The 17,838-nt window shown below is 38.6% G+C and overlaps 1 protein-coding gene across 1 annotated transcript; it reads right to left on the bottom strand.

Moving 5' to 3' along the window:
- Window positions 1–11,011: 11,011 nt before the first annotated feature.
- LOC133533800 (uncharacterized) lies at window positions 11,012–15,533 on the bottom strand. The gene is made up of 2 exons (XM_061872851.1): window positions 14,557–15,533; window positions 11,012–11,133 (listed from the first exon to the last, which is right to left on the bottom strand). Exons 1-2 carry the CDS (start codon window positions 15,384–15,386, stop codon window positions 11,121–11,123), a joined length of 843 nt encoding a protein of 280 aa, XP_061728835.1. The 5' UTR covers window positions 15,387–15,533; the 3' UTR covers window positions 11,012–11,120.
- Between the last annotated feature and the right edge of the window lie 2,305 nt (window positions 15,534–17,838).

The raw sequence follows: 17,838 nt of genomic DNA, 5'->3' as shown, positions 1-17,838 counted from the left end.
TAAGGTCAAGACCTCCCTCCATTGGTTCGGCACGTACCTATGAGCCAGACAGGCGCGCAGAACGATGGCCAGCTTCAGAGTGAGATGCTTCCCGCCCCATTTAAGAAGCGCAGGGATGATCCCATCCATTCCTGGAGATTTGAATGAGTCAAAGCTGTTTAAGGCCCACTGCGCGCGCTGCGGGCTGATTACCTCATATGTCTGTAGCCACTCGTCCTCCGTCGGGGTGGTTGTAATTCTTAAGTGTAACATTCCTCTGTTATAATTTGATGGAGACGTAAGTGGGTTAAGTTGTTAGCTAAACTACTTTTAGGTTTATTAGTAGAGAAGGTTTAATATTGTTTCTTTTTATGAAATGACGATAAATGATGTCGTATTTATTTGTTTTGAAGTTTTGAATAATATTTTATTGTTTAAGATAGTTATAATTTTGTTACCAGTGGTACCATTAAAGAAGGTGTAGTGTTTATTATATGAATACAAGGTTTGATACGTTTTAACCTTTTGTTCTAGTTAATGCACTCTAAATTTAATCGTTTGATTGTTTCTTGACTGCTTTTTTAGTAAAGCTTTCATTGTGTTGTCTTAGCAATTTCTATGCATCCTTTACTACCAATTTCAATTCTTTTGTGTAAAATCGTTCTGTACTACTCGACTTTTGAGTGACTACCGTATACCTAATACTATCACAAATAGTAAAAATGGTCTTATTGGAATTTAGTTAAGTCAGTTTTCTTAAGTAAGCCCACACGTCTTAACGCTAACTCCCACCGAACGGCTAAACGACTGCTATTATAGGCAAAAATCAGAGTAAGCGGCGTGATTGTCTTTTGAAACACTTCTTCTTATCGTGTGGGTTGTAAGATTCTTCTTCTTCTTCTTCAGGTACCATATCCTCAACGGATGTCGGCTACCACAGTCCGGAACTCTTCTCTATTTGCAGTCTTTCTGCCCAGCGAGGCAGCGTCCATTCCCATCCAACTCCTAAGGTTATCCATCCATGTAGTTTTTCTTTTCCCTCTGCTTCTTTTCCCTTCGATTTTTCCCTCTATTATCACCAACGACTTTACACCGTTCCTTCCGAAGCACAGAATCATCTTACTTTTCGGACAATCAGGTGATTCAGCCTGCAATGTCCTAGCCAAACCGGGAATAGTCTCACAAAGTCACAACGCGACTTTTGCTTGACAGTGTCCCCACCGGGATTAGAACCCAGAACCTCCGAATCGAGAGACAAGCGCTCTAACCACTAGACCACGGAGGCTATTGAAACACTGAAATGCTCAAAGTGGCAATTCAAAACAGTTACTTACCCAATCGGTAACCAGCTCGAGTCGACATTGCTTAATCTCGTGGACAGTTGTGACACTATCAAAACCATCAGGAATCATTTTAATGGTAAAATCTAGATGAACATATGAATATTTACTCAAAATATAATTTGGCGCCCTATTATACGACCACAAATAAAGGATACTTACACGATAGATTCGTCAGCCCAGACGGGCGTATAAAAATCAGAAAAAATAGAAGAAACTACACAATGATGACTAAATTACTGTAAAATTAAAGTATTTCGAATTATTAACAGTATTTCCACCTTTCATGATTAAATTATCGAATAGAAAAAAAATATGAATTATACGACCATAAATCTCAAGTATTTTTCAAAAAATTTCAACCTAAATGTCGGAAATTATTGTCGTGGTAAAGAGGCGTAACTACATAATTACTGCTTTTTAGAATACGTAGAACGAAACTAGGCATGACACATGAAAAAGATAGTAATTTAAATACTCTATGCAAAATTTTAGAACAATCGGTACATTGTAACAAAAGTTATTCAGTTTTTTGTGTCTCCTGAAAAGTAGGGTTCTTGCTTATACGCCCCTTTAGCATGAAGCCCTCGATATGTAAGTCGGGTGACAATGCAATATTATGGTACCATCGAGCTGATCTGATGATGGAGGCAAGAGGTGGACATAGGAACTCTGTGATAAAACAACGCAACCTAATTGTGTTTGGGGTTTTTAGAATTGGCTCGATGAGTATTAGTTGCCCGTGGAAAGAAAAGTACAGTCAGCGATAAAAGCGTGTACCAAAAATGAAATTTTTGCCAAAAACTTATTTTAAAGTGCATTTAGACCTGCGTTCGTAATTTATTTATATCAAGCGAAAGTAACGAGATCAGGTTTCGAATCGATGAAAGTACTAGAGAAAGTCTTCAAGATTGTTATTCATATTTCTTGGCAACCGTATTTTGATCTAAAAAAGCATTACGGTTTTTCAAAAACTCTACTGAACCTTATCTTAAGACACAAGGCGAGCGGAGATAAAAGCTCACAGTGTACTATAGATCTAGACTTTTATAACTTTAGCTATAGCTTCTGAAAGCAATCTCGTTCATATAATAAAGCATATCGTTTTATAGCAAGCTGCACCGATCGAAGCTATCGAAACAGCACATCTTAGATATATGTACACTCAATTGAACCTTACGCCTTTGTGATAAGGTGGAATCTGTGTAGATATTTTTGATTAGTAAATATTATCTATGCTCGTAACTAGGTTTTGCTTTCCGAGGCAGTATTGGGCTATGAGAGCTTATATATCGACTTATATATTGATAGCGTTATTTTAAACATGTTACGACGATACATTACGATCATACAGATATTAAGATGCTTAGTGCAAAAAAGATCGGTCAACACATAACTTTGACGACCGGTGTGGCCTAGTGGGTAGCGACCCTGCCTATGAAGCCGATGGTCCTGGGGAATCCCGGTAAGGGCATTTATTTGTGGGATGCGCACAGATATTTTTTTCTATGTATTAAAGTATTTATATGTTATGTATATCGTTATTTGAGAACCCAACACACAAGCCTTCTTAGCTTACCGTGGGACTTAGTCAATTTGTGTAAGAATGTATAATATTTATTTATTTAATTACTTATGCCAAAATGTACACCAAATAGAAAAATACTTTGTTGAGGATTTAGTTTGTAAATTAGTCATAAGTATAGTCTTTCAGCATTAAGGACTATCGTATAGTAACTATGTATCGTCATTAAAACAGAACTAGACCTAAGAACAGAACACCCCTTTTCTAAATAATACTAGTAGGTAATCCATTTTTAGGGTTCCGTAGTCAACTAGGAACCCTTATAGTTTCGCCATGTCCGTCTGTCTGTCTGTCTGTCTGTCCGAGGCTTTGCTCCGTGGTCGTTAGTGCTAGAAAGCTGAAATTTGGCATGGATATATAAATCAATAAAGCCGACAAAGTCGTACAATAAAATCTATTTTTTTTTTAGGGTACCTCCCCTACACGTAAAGTGTGGGTGAAATTTTTTTATATAACATTGCCGGCTTAGGCTGGCAAAGTAACCTTGTGCCACACAATTACGGAGAATAACTATAATCTTGAGTAAGCACGTGCTTGTGATTAATTACATCATAATATGATTAGATGTCAAGTGGTTGCGCTACTCAAGTTGAATAATTACATTTTGTATACAGGGTGTCCCGCCAACTGAAGATAAATTAATGTAAACAGTTAACCTGAGGTTTTATCGTTTGTCACATTCCAACTAGTGAGTAACTGCGAGAGTGGGGTATAACGTGATAAACGAATATTATTAAGACGTGAGCGCTGCTGTCGTAAAAGAAACTTATTTTTTATTCCATTCAGCAGGACTGGTTACGGTGGGAATGTATTTATCAAACGCGCATGTAAACTTTTTAATTAGAATCATAAACTTAATGATTTAGACATTTTTAACTGTTCACTAACACAACTTAAGAATGCATTGAAATATTGATTATAACTGGAATTTGTTATTTGCTTAAATGTAATGTACTACGATGTATATGTAACGTATTTTCTACAGACGGATCAAATCACTGATTTACATATTTCAAGCATTTGTTATTATAAAATACACATTTAAGTATTTTTGTTTATTGTAATAGCCACGGACCTGTTTATATTTTATTTCTACATATGAAACTATAGGTCTATTTTTTGTCTATAAGTTTTGACCAAAAATTGTGTATGACTGTTTGTTTCTAAATAAATAGAAAAAAAAGAAAATATTAGGACTTGATTTCCTCCTACGCTGACCGCTGACATCGGCTTAGCGTACGAATAAATAAATAAATCATTTATTTCAGACCAAGTAGATCCATATAGCTTGTTAGTTAATCTTAATAACTATGTTAATTGTACAACACAAAAAATAAAATAACAGACAATATAAAATTAAAACGAAATATATTATATTACACACAAGCAAGTCAAACAATCTGATCTACTTGGCCCTGCCAATCACCACTTCAACCCAGTAGCGAGCGAGAGGAGAGTCGAGGCGCTCCGCCAACGCCCTCCGAAGGTCGTTGCTGCTGCCCCGCATACGTTTCAGCAGCGATCCAACTATTTTTGTCATCTGTCCGCGCCTCTGCAAACATACGGGATGCACTGCAATGTCTCGGTAGCCTCAACAACATTTAGAAGGTAATGCGGCCATCTGGAGTCCACACGAGGCCAAATATAGGCTAATGTTGGAACGTATTCAAAATAAATTTATTAGGTTTATATATTTAAAATTATATCCTACATTGTTCGTGTTAGGAATGGTAGGATACAATAAACTAGAAGTTAGAAGGGAACTGGGGCTAGCTTCATATATATTTAAGTTGTTACAAGGCAAGTTGTGCAACCCTGGAGTCCTGGCAGAGGTGCGTTTGAACGTATCAGATCGGTATGTGTGGCGACGGCGGCGGCCGAGCCTGCTGGCCGAGCCGCGCGCTCGAACGCAACTCCTTCGCCAGGCCCCCTTTACGCGCGCAATTCAGACACTTAGACGAGTAGCGATCGAGTTAGATTTGTTTCTTTGTTCTTTGAGCGAATTCACAAGGGCCACGCTGTATGTATTGTGTTACTGTAGTTTGTAATACTTAATCTATTTACTATATACCTATGTAATTATTTTATTTGTCAAATTCCATACTGTTGAATTAGGATATCCTGTAACGATGGTTGTGTGTAACTAATAATAATAATAAAAAAAAACATTCTGAGGATGTTAACTGAATAACGCAATGTTCTATGCACAGTGACACTCACGTCCGCGGCAGATTTATTGCTTTGCGCCGCTGACGGCGCGCGTCGGTCTCGCTCGTCAGCGCCGCGTGCGTCGGTGTGCTGACGAGCGAACTGCTATTGACCAACATCATTACATCACCGATCGCGCGTCCAGTGCAAAACTGACCGATTGGCTTTACGTACGTGTGACGTCATCAGGGTCGCTGTGCTCATATTATTTGTATGCTCGACCGATATCAGCGTAAGAGAAAATGAAGCCTCTCTTTGTCATACGCGATCAACGGTATACTCGACCGATGTCAGCATAGGAGGAAATGAAGTCTTAGACTTTATGAAGCTTAAATGTATGCAGATGAGACGTGAATTTGATTGCCGCATGTGACTCGTTCAGGAACATCGTTCATTTAATCAATCTTTATTGCAATTAGTAGCTGTTATTTGTAATCATCATTTATCTCCACTTTCCTGACGATAGAATACCTGTGACTACTGAAATTATCAAACAAAAATAACGGGATAGTTTATGAGGTATTATATCCCTTACAGATATATATTTTAGGAAGATTTTTGTTACACCATCATTGTTTACAAAATGTATTTAAAAATGAAAACGAATAAATACAATCATTCTAAAACAAAACGTATTATCTTGAGAATAACTTCTTTACCTGGATGCACAAATGAAAAACTTTTGTCGATATTATCAACAATATGGAAACACTGCTGTTAACGTACCGTAAAACTACCCAACTATAGTCCAATACTGCAACTATGGTCCACAAGTTCAAAAGGAAATTAAGTATCTATATCAATGTTCCTTTTGGTTTACTCCTAGTTTTACCTTCCATTTATAAACATACTTTGCCTTAGAACTACAAAAAACACACCTGAACGAGAAAAAATGAGTTTATTTGTGGACCATAGGTGGGAGCTTTGGACTTTAGTTGGGTGGTTTTACGGTACATATTTTTGGGCCAATCTGTATAATGCATATGATCTTTAGAAAAACATTCAGACAAATTATTTATGTATATACACATCTATTTCGATATTATTGTTGGATTTTGGACACCCCCGGTGTATCTGAGTAGGTAACTATACAAACTACAGACATAAATATGTATCGAATTGCATACACCATTAAGGTGATTAGACTAATAGCAATAATATATTGCTCATCTGCAATTAATAATGCATAAGCTGTATTCCAATTACATCCATTGATTCGGCTTGTAATATTATCTGTAGTGAGAGACTGGCCGAATATCAAGTTTGCCAAATACGAATATTCGGCCGAATCTTCGTTTCAAATCCCCCACCCCGGATAATCCGCCAAACTATTTGGTTGATCTCTAACATTGTAATAACTTACTTACTGCTGTGGCGCAGCGACCCGAAGTGTATCTTCGCCTTCGAAGACCGCCATGCTTCTCTGTCCAAAACATTGTATGAAGCCCTTTGAAAACGCTTCAATTAGCATTAAAGAGTAACCGCTTTTTAGATAACTCCCTAAAAATATACAGCAGTGGCAGTATGGTTCCATTTTTATCGCTTGTCACTATACCCGTCACTTTCGCACTTACATACTTGTTAGAACGTGACGTGCATGGTGACAAATGATAAACAGCAGACCATCTTAGCCCTACTGATCATAAGACAAGAGACTCGCAAACATCAACTCTCGCCAACTAATGAAAACAGAAAGAGGCAGAGAGGAACTTAAATGTTTTGGAGGAGCTTATTTACCAGACAAACATAAAAATACAACTTATTTCAATAGAATAGAATATAAATAATTTACTCGTCAGCACAAACACAAAATTTAAAATTATAAAAGACAGAGACAAAAAGAGAAAGCATTTCTCGTAGGATATTTTATCCTTCTTCCTCGCTTTGTTCCGGCATTTTGCCACGACTCATGGGAGCCTGGGGTCCGCTTGAAAACTAATTAGGATAATAGGATATTTGTCACATATTCGGCACTGTAGCTGAATACGAAAGTTGAAAAACTTACCGAATATGCTGACCGTACCGAATAGTCGGCCCATGTCTAGTCTCAATCATTCGATTGGTAAATTTACTTGATAATTTGAATAGGCGCATAGATTCGTACAAAACATAGGTACTAAAGTTCGGAAGACTATAAAAAATTGTTACTTTATTTCTTGTGCATACGTTCCATAACTTTTAGAAACATGATTACGAAAACACTTTACCCTGAAACATCTCATTCAATAGTAAAAGCGACAAAATTGTTAAAGCATCTACGAATAAATAATTCAAAACATAGCTTGTATCTTGAAAATCACTTTCCATAACAACGAGCGGAATTCAGAAATTACAAAATAGATATTGATGTGATATTACTCTCAGTGATACAATCGCACTTATTTATCTATGAATGTGATTAAAAGAGGCTAAATATAGAAATAAAATCAATAAAGGTGACATTCGGGTGTTGGCAAAAGTAACTAATCTAGCAACGAATATCACACAATTAATCAAGGAGCTCGAGATACAGTAACGTTGCAACAGAAAAGGTACCATTCGGATTCAGACTACACAAGCATTACTAATGCAGTGCGACATTGCTGGCGAATATATTGCTGCCGCAAATGTAAAATTCCGGGCAGCAATGCAGTTGGCAAGAATATCGCGAAGCAAATCAGCAGTAATGCTAATGTGGCCGGAATCCGAAAGGTACCTTAACGGATCTGTGAAACCCGAATGCCTCCCTGTCCTTTTTATAGACACATTAGATTGTAGGTTGCACGTACGCGGGCGAATTTATGCGTGCGCCGATATTTACGCCTTCGCCGATTTACGCGCGCGCCGGCCGTTAACGGCGCGTGAAGATACGCTTCTGGTGAATTTAAATGTTTTTGTTTCTAAACTTTGAGAGTTTAACCCCTCGTATTCCACGATATACGAATTCACACAATATTATACAATATGGGGACCAAAAAACGACTGTGAAGGATGAAGAATTTGGACAGAATTCTGAGATTCATAGCTGATTTCATATTGAGTCGGCGGCTCGGCGAGCTTCCCGTTTTATGCTGTTTACAAGCTTTTATTGCAACTTGCAATGTGTGTAGGGTCAATTCCTACAAGCCCGGTAACATTTAGGTAATTCGTATGAATTGCCACTAAAGAGGGTGTTAATTACAGACCCGGATACCGTGGGGCGGTAACTTACCCGGGCACAGGTGTCCGGACCCGACTATAAGACCGGATATCATGACTGCTCAATGCTCATTCACAATTAATATGGTCCATATGAAAACTTTAGTGTGTCACTCTAACACACACAGCCGCTAGATTCGGATGGATTACAACCAATGCTATTAGTTATTCGTTTTCATTTCACATGCTTTAAAAGAGGGTCATTTTTGTTCTATGACGTGTGCAAGTGATACGTTACTGCACTAAAGCATTTTACTTTCTAAGTTCGTTTTTTTTTGCGATAAGCGGTGCTGTGACCTACCACATAAAGCGAGATGGCATATTCTCAGTGCCCATACCTCTCTTTTGGACGTAGTTTAATGACATACCCGGGTCCACAAATTATAAGCATACCCTTAACCCGTGCATACCCCTATTTATACTCGCTATATTACCCGATCACCCCAGATGGGCACCTACACTTACCTAAATTAGGTGTCGTCAAACATGCCCGACTTTACCCGGGTATGCCCGGGCATAGCCGGGTATCGACCCGAGTGAAGTTAGGATTTTTGGCCATTAATTGCTTAATTAGTTCGTGTTCGATGTGTAACTTGTGTACGTGTATACAGTTTGTGCGGAAATTGATTTTGAACTAATTGTGTTTTGGTTTTAATTATCATTATATATACAAGGTGCCCGTGAGCATTGCGAGAGATTTTAACGGTGCATTCCTGGTAATATTTAGAAACTAAAATGTCATATAAAATTTTCTGGTTTAGGCCTAGTTTCAGAGATAATTAAATGTTTTTCGAAATCATTCTTTCACCATAAGTCGGTACAAAACACATTTTTGACTGCGGTATTGCCACTTTGAGGTCTAGTCTGGACATAGTTAATTTTAGGTTATGTGTTTATCAATAAAAATTACGTTTTATGTACAGTAGTGTTCAAAAAAAGGGGAAAAAAAAAACAAAAAGAAATATTTTTCTTTTGTCGAAATTTCACAAAAAGTCATATAACATTTTTTGCTTCTGTTGCCATCAGGAATGCACCGTTAAAATCTCTCGCAATGCTCACGGGCACCTTGTATGAACGCTAGACTTAAATCGACCGGGATATAAACCGTGATTACCTTTTATATTGTTTTTATTGAGCTCCCGATATTTCGAAGCAGTTGCATGCGTCTTGTTCACGGTACCCGCCCGCTATCTCCAGTTACCCGTGAACAAGATGCGTGTAACTGCGTCCAAATATCGGGAGCTCATTAAAACAATGTAAAAGGTAATCACAGTTTATATCCCGGTCGATTTAAGTCTAGTGAAACTAACCGTGAATCATTCAAAACTGTTATAGTACGGTTAAAGTGTTAAACAACGGACAGGTGGAACAGTTTAAACCGTAGCTTAAAAAGTTGAACAGTTTCTTTAGAATGTTGAAGAGCTCCAATAAAAAAGATTGTTTTGAAAAAGCCCAGTCAAGTGAGAATGAGGTTGATTTTGTAACGAATCTCATCTGAATCCAATCTGAGGCTACCTCATTTTAAACCGAAAACTCATACTTATGACATCTTAATAATCTATGGTTGGTAATCAAGGGGTCTTATAATTATTTTTCTACTCTTCCTTGCTCTCTTGCTCTGACTTGACGACTGTGGGTACTCTTCACCATTGCTCTTCAAGCCAAGCAAAAAAGATATATGAATACATAGTTCAAGGTTCAAAGGTCGTCCTCATGATGTTTCACAATGGGTATATATTTATATATGTATGTATTTATATTTATGCATCATATTATTTATGTACGTATAATTTTATATAGGTTATTTTGTGATATTTTTTTTGTCATTTTACTCTGTATTCTGACCCTGCACCAATTAGGATCTTTCGGTTTGGCTCATGGTTGACTGGTAGAGAATGCCTTCTGGCATTAAGTCCGCCATTTGTACTCTTCATGTATTGTGCAATAAAGTTTAAATAAATAAAATAAATAAATAAATAGTTAATAGAAATAAATAAATATATAGGTAAATGAGACAATTTTACACAAACAACCTAAGTTTATTGAACGAATTAATACGATTATTTACCATAAATAATAAATAAATAAAATAATATAGCCTATATACGTCCCACTGTTGGGCACAGGCCTCCTCTCATGCGCGAGAGGGCTCGGGCTATAGTCCCCACGCTAGCCCAATGCGGATTGGGGACTTCACATACACCTTTGAATTCCTTCGCAAATGTATGCAGGTTTCCTCACGATGTTTTCCTTCATCGAAAAGCTAGTGGTAAATATCGAATGATATTTCGTACTTCAGTTCCGAAAAACTCATTGCTACGAGCCAGGATTTTTTTTTACCATAGTTGAACGAATATTAGGTGAACTATATTCATTCCATCTCTGATTTCATCAAACCAAGCCGGGAAGTTTATTTGACATTATATCTACTATGGGTCTGTTGTCAAAATGGTTTAATTTAACATACACAATTAATAGAACGCGGCCAGTGTCCTGGGAACAATGCCTCAGGCTAATTTAGGCTTAGTTTTATGATAATATAGCTATTAATTGTCTATGGGTCTGTTGTGTATATTTAAGTTAAAGCAACATTCACAAAATTTAGCAACACAATACAAACTATTACGAACACAACACGCTTTAAATTACTATGCCACTATTTCGTAGCATACATAATAGCTCTCTGCGCCGCCTCGTGCAAAATTACCTAATAAATAATGTATTAGTGGTATGTCGCGGGATCGGAAAGCAAACAACCGTACTGCTCTGTAGCTAGTTTATTACTGGTTTGACGTGGTTCATGCGCTTACATATATTGCATCCCTCCACCATTAATTCTGAAACCTAGAAACAATACACAAGTATTAATTGTACATATAACAATTGCAGGTAACACTTACTTATAATAAATAATTAACAATAATTAAAAGAAAGGCTTATAATTAACAATCTTTTTGGGCCTTTTGGAACGCCCCACCGGCTCATCTACCCCTGCTGGATGGACGTCCTGCTCAACATCAGTAATTACGTTACTAACCGTACCCCCTTCACCCCCTTCGCAGGCTTCAGCCCACTCCTCATCCTCAGCTTGAAATCCACTACCCCTTTGACCTTCAGAACTTTCTGAAGTCTGCACTGTATTTGACAGCGGCGGAGGAAATAAGTGTGGCGAAGTATCGGCCGAGCTCGCGGCCTCCGACGCTAGCGCCGCCGGGGGGTCGGCCGTGGCCGCCGCCGGGACTTGAACTGCCCTAACCGTGTCCGTTGGACCGTCTAAAACTGCGTGTGGGCTTGGCGGTTCATATGGCACAGTTTGATCCTGATCACTATACGGCGGAGTATATTTACGAATTTGGTCTATATGCCTATAACATTTTTCTTGGAATTCTGTAAATATAACCTCGTACATTCTGTTACCTTTAATTCGAACAATTGTTCCTATCTTCCAAATACCTTTTTTAGCCGTGAACCACCTAGCCCATACGGTTTCTCCCACCTGAAAATGCCGACACGGCCGTTTTAATTCATTGTCAAGAGTACAACTGCCAGCAACCTTATTTTGCGGTAAGACAAGGTCCAATCTAGACCGTAAATTTCTCCCAATCATTAATTGAGCCGGTGTTTGACCTGTTACACAATGAATGGTATTTCTATAGTCAAACAGAGAACCCAGCAATTTTTCCTGTATGGCGTAATGACTTGCACCCATCATTGTTTGCAATACACATTTAAGCATTTTTTTTACAAGTCTTTACAGAATTCTCCGCTTGGCCATTACTACAAGGATGATAAATTGGGGCCGTTATATAATCTATACCGTTTACTTTACAAAACATTTTAAATTCCATTGAACAGATCTTTACATCATTATCAGACACTATCGCCTTCGGAATACCGAATATTGAAAATAGATGTTTAAGTTTTAATATAAGGGCAGCAGTCGAAGTACCTTTATCCATGTAAATACATTCCAGCCATTTAGAAAAAGCATCAACCACGATCAAGTAATCCTTTTGCTCAAAAGACATATAATCAATATGTATGCGGTGCCACGGGCCGGGCGGGCGCGGCCAGGGCGCGGGCGGAGCGCGCGGGGGCGCGGGCTGCACGGCGGCGCACGCGCTGCATGCGCCGACCCAGCGCTCGATGTCGCCGTCGATCCCCGGCCACCATATTCTACCGCGAGCTGCGTTCTTTGTTTTTACGATCCCAAAATGTGATGAATGTAATGCATTTAACATGATTCTCGAAAAACGCCAGGAATTACTATTCTATGACCTCGGAATAAGCATTCGTCTATTACCTCTAAATCGGCCTTACATTGAAAATAAGGTAAAATTGACCTACAAGTGATCTTTCTAGGCCACCCGTGATTCATATATTTAATTACTGTTCTTAACACCTTATCAATGCCCGTCGCTTGTTTTATTTGCTCGAACGTAACCGGTTTTACGTCAGTATCTAAGAACAGAAAAAACCTATTTCCGTCTTGCTCCCGTTCGGTATCGTTCTGCACTTGCAAGGGCGAGCGAGAGAAATAATCTGCCACCTGATTATTTTTCCCGCTTACATACTGAACTGTATAGTTGTAGGCTGATAGCAAAACTGCATATCGCTGCAAACGTAATGCGGCCGTGACCGAGATTCCATTTTTTTTTACCAAAAATTGAAACTAATGGCCTGTGGTCGGTCTTTAATATAAACGGAGTTTGCCGTCCATATAAATATTGATGAAAATGTTTTATACCGAAAATCAACGCCGTGGCCTCCTTTTGAATTTGGCTATAATTTCGTTCACTTACCGTTAACGTACGGGAGGCATACGCGATCGGGCGCTCGCGACCTGTGCTGTCCAGGTGAGCCAAGACTGCGCCAAGACCGGCCGGACCAGCATCTACTGAAAGCGATATTTGCGCCGCCGGGTCAAAGTGCGCCAGTACTCGGTCGCTAGCGAGCTCGCGCTTAATGTTGTTGAAGGCGGCTTGCTCGCGTGCTCCCCAATTCCATTCTACGCCGTTCCGCAATAGCTCAATTAATGGACTTAACACTGCCGAAGCGTTCGGTATAAAATTCCTATAATAATTAACTAGGCCAAGAAACCTTTTAATCCCTAATACATTTTCTGGCGCGGGAGCCTTAAGTATCGCTTCTACTTTATTAGGACTCGTTCTTAACCCGTTCTTATCAATTACGTAACCCAAGTAGGTAACATGATCTTGGAAAAATGCACATTTTTCCTTCTGCAAACGTAATCCTGAATCATGTAACCGTTTTAAGACTTCCCGTAACCTCGCTAAATGGATTTCTTTGGTAGGCCCCGTTATACAAACATCATCTAACCACACACTCACCCCTTCCAGTCCGGACAGTAACGTTTCCATGGCCTTTTGAAATATTGCAGGCGCGTTTGCGAGACCATACACAAGACGAGTATATGAAAACAATCCGCGATGAGTATTAATTGTAGTCAATTTTTGAGATGCTTCTGTTAATTTAAATTGATTATATGCGTTGCTTAAATCGATTTTAGTATATTGTAACCCTCCTCCTAACCTCGAAAAAACTTCTTCGATTCTAGGCAACGGATATTTATCAATTTTAAGATCTTTATTGAGCGTACATGAAAAATCACCTGCAATCTTCAATTTTCCATTTTCTTTTAACACTGGAACTATCGGGGTGGCGTATTCTGAATAATTTACCGGTATTAAAATACCTAAAACGACCAACCTATCCAATTCTGCGCTTACTCTATCTTTTAGGGCAAAAGGTACTGATCGTGGCTTAAAAAACTTGGGTTTTGCATTGTCTTTCAAATTTAATTCCACTTCAAATTTGTTAAAACAACCTAATTTGTCTTCCCAAATGTCTGGATACAGATTTAAAAGACTTTGCACTTCGCTTGCGACATTATTTAGTTGATTAATGTTATGGTGCTTCGATGTTACATAAAGATCAAATTTTGACATAAAATCACGGCCCAAAAGCGGCGGCCCTCCATTAGTCACGACATAAAACCGAATCAATTCTGTTTTGTGTTCAAAGGTTACACGTGCAATAAAATATCCTAGTGGCGAAATCTGGTGTCCCGTATAAAAACACATTTTTAAATCATTTTTACATAACTTATATTTATGAAACTTTTCACGATAAAATTCTTCGGATATCACGGAACAACCAGAACCCGTATCTAATTCCATTGATAAGTTTAAATCGCCCACATTGACCGACACTTTAAAAGGCTCATAATTTACATAGTTTACGTACCTCATTTGGAACATTTGGCACTCCTTACAGTTCTCACACTCGTCTACTTCTAACGACTCAGCACCAATACTATGGAGTTTCGACTTGTTATTTCCGCAAACTTTTTTAAGATGCCCCTTCTGACCGCAATTTTGGCACTTGTAATTTCGAAACCTGCACTTCGCCGCGTCGTGGTTCTTCATCCCGCACACTGAACACCGCGGCCCGACGACGTCGTCATCTTTGCGGCCGCTCGCGCCGCCGCCGCCACCGGCGCCCGCGCCGGCGCCGCGGCGCTCCGCGCGGTATACCGGCTCCTCCTTGACGACCACCGTGCGCGCCTGCCTCGCGCACGCCGCCTGCTGTGCTATTTCAAGTGCTTTAGACAGCGTCAACTTCTTCGAATCACTCTCGAATAGACGATCGCGTTCCGGTCCCATATTGAAGCCTAGTACGAAACGATCTCTTAGTAAAATGTCTAATTCCGCACCAAACTCGCAGTTGACGGCTAAGCCTCGTAGCCGCGCTGCCCAATCCTGACTGCTTTCTGAGCCGGACTTAGTTGCTTCAAAAAACTTGGCCCTATCCGCGAAAGTCGATCGTTTCGGCGTGAAATGCCCACTGAGTACTTCAACTAGCTCGTCAAAAGACTTTTCCTCCAGTTTGGTTGGATGCACAAGGTTCCGTACAAGACGGTAAGACTCATCCGATAAATGAGTTAGTAACACTGCACTCTTACTGTCTTCCGAAATCTTGTTCAATTTTATAAACTGCGATAGCCTTCCGTGAAAAACGTCCCATTCTTGCACTTTATGATCAAAAACTCCTATGTTTCCAACGAAATTAGCCATTATCAATTAATCTAATTTTATAAATGCACTATGTAGGTAGAACGACTCGTCGCCAGATGGTATGTCGCGGGATCGGAAAGCAAACAACCGTACTGCTCTGTAGCTAGTTTATTACTGGTTTGACGTGGTTCATGCGCTTACATATATTGCAATTAGACTGAACGTATCAATAGAAACGCTTTCAAATTGCATCTAAAGTTGCTAAGTAAATTAGCTGCTAAGTACGATGCGCTTTCTGCATGCACACAGCCCGATTCAAACTCAGAAATTGACGTTAATTTTATATCATTTTGACATCGCCCGCGCAACGTCATCTTCCTTGGGTTTATAGAAGGTAGAGGCAAGGAACAGAATCTCCATAGGCAGAACTGTTGCAAAAGTGTCCAGCTGTATAAATAATAGTTCCAAATCTCTCCAGAGTAGCGCTAGAGTAGCTAAGAACCTAGGCGTTATTGACGGAGTGAAGTGCGCTGTCTATGATTAGATTTTTTTCTCAACTTTTCTAGGTATTGTAGCGCCGTTTTGTCGGACACTTTTTGGTATATGGAGATTCTATTCTCTTAACTCTACCTTCCATACTTGGGTTGTCCCGGCATTTTGCCACGGCTCAGGGGAGCTTGGGGTCCGCTTGGCAACTAATCCTTCGACCGCGCAAAGTAAATGAAAATGTTTATTCTTCAATTTAACTAGCTCCCACCGGTTCTAACGTTCTAACCCTAAACCACAACCCGGGGAGAATACCGGCACAAGAAACTTGGCAATACTCATTTTTGAAATCTCTCAGCTTCGACTGGGACTTAAAAGGCTGTCAATACCTAAAGCGCGCACACTGTCTATTTGTATCGGAGTAAATGAGATAGCACTGTCGCATGTTACTGGGCCTGGGCAAGGGAATAATAAGAAAATTATTTAAATAAAAAAATGTGGATTATTAGTGTAATATTTTACTCGTCAGCGGTTTAGATATAAATGTTTTGAAATTGTGATTTTAATTGCAGATCCATAACTCAAAACAATAAAGACATAGAACCGTTTAACTGTGATTTTAAGACCAATCTTTGCAATTATTTTCTATCGAGCCGATTTCGTTCAATCATGTATCGAGTACAACCACGGTTTTTGAAATATAATTAATATGAACATATATTTTTCTTACTTGACTAAAACAAATAGTCTTTCTTAAAAAACTGTTTAAGTAACATCAATTTCAAGGACATTGGGTGTTGACAGCCTCTTAAACTGACATCAGAATGACATTTAACTGATGTCATTCCATTATCGTGCACAAAGTAATTTCATGCAAATTTTAAGTTATTTCTGGTAGAATTGATTTTGAATGATAAAATATAATTTTGAATTATGAATGATATATTTTTTGTTGAATGAATGAAAATTTGGTGTTTCATTCGGTTTCTTTAACCCTTGCAACGCTCAAGATTCCACTATTGCGGAATTTGCTGGCTTAGGTAAACTATCAATATTCGCACGAGGTGTTAAACAACTTTACCCCCTTGTAATACAAATAACTATTTTGTAGTTCGAATACCGCTCGTGGTTCCATAATACCGCTTTCTAGGAAGACGGCAGAATATATTAATGAACTTATGACTTTAATTTAATTTTACTTTAATTATAGCTTGATTGAATACTTTGTATGGGGTTATAAATTACAATAGAACCTGTTCAATGTTCACGTAGGTATATACGTCTTCTCGCGTAATAGGTACGCTCTTTTCAACTGTCAATTTTTTTTATACCGTGTTTGACGATCGGTCTGACCTAGTGGGTAGTGACCCTGCCTATGAAGCCGATGGTCCCGGGTTCAAATCCTGGTAAGGGCATTTATTAACAGTCCAGACCAGACGCAATTTACTTATTCAGTATAAATTTTATTTTGACACTTGGAGAGACTTTACACCTCCAAATCTTATTAGTACTCTGACATTGGGGACCTTTTACATCTCCAGATTTAATGTATTTTTAACCATAGAGACTATACATCTCTATTGTATTGTAGTAATTATTTATTTTAAGATTATTATAATGTAACGTTTACCCAGGTATTGGCTGTTGTATTTATAAATGTTTTTATGTATTTTTCCTTGTCACTATATGATGTTACTATAAATATTGTATTGACTTGTAAAAGAGCCCTTGAGGCCTACTTGCAGAATAAATTTTTGAATTTTGAATATTCTTGCGTTGAGCATGGATATTTGTTCCTGAGTCATGGGTGTTTTAATATGTATTTAAGTATTTATAAATATTTATATATTATATATATCGTCGTCTAAGTACCCTCAACACAAGCCTTATTGAGCTTACTGTGGGAGTTAGTCAATTTGTGTAATAATGTTCTATAATATTTATTATTGGAACTGCGGTACTGGTTTTCAATTTCAATACTGAAACTGGGAATTTCTGGTTCTCGCTATACAAACTCAGTACCGGA

Source organism: Cydia pomonella, unplaced genomic scaffold, assembly GCF_033807575.1.
Source record: "Cydia pomonella isolate Wapato2018A unplaced genomic scaffold, ilCydPomo1 PGA_scaffold_205, whole genome shotgun sequence".
Classification (NCBI taxonomy): domain Eukaryota; kingdom Metazoa; phylum Arthropoda; class Insecta; order Lepidoptera; family Tortricidae; genus Cydia; species Cydia pomonella.
The sequence above is the reverse complement of the archived record's forward strand: the minus strand, read 5'-3'. Positions and strand labels throughout refer to the sequence as shown.

What these genes read in the sequence shown, in the direction of transcription:
- LOC133533800 (XM_061872851.1), bottom strand. Translation starts at nt 15,386, where the DNA reads ATGGCTAATTTCGTTGGAAACATAGGAGTTTTTGATCATAAAGTGCAA.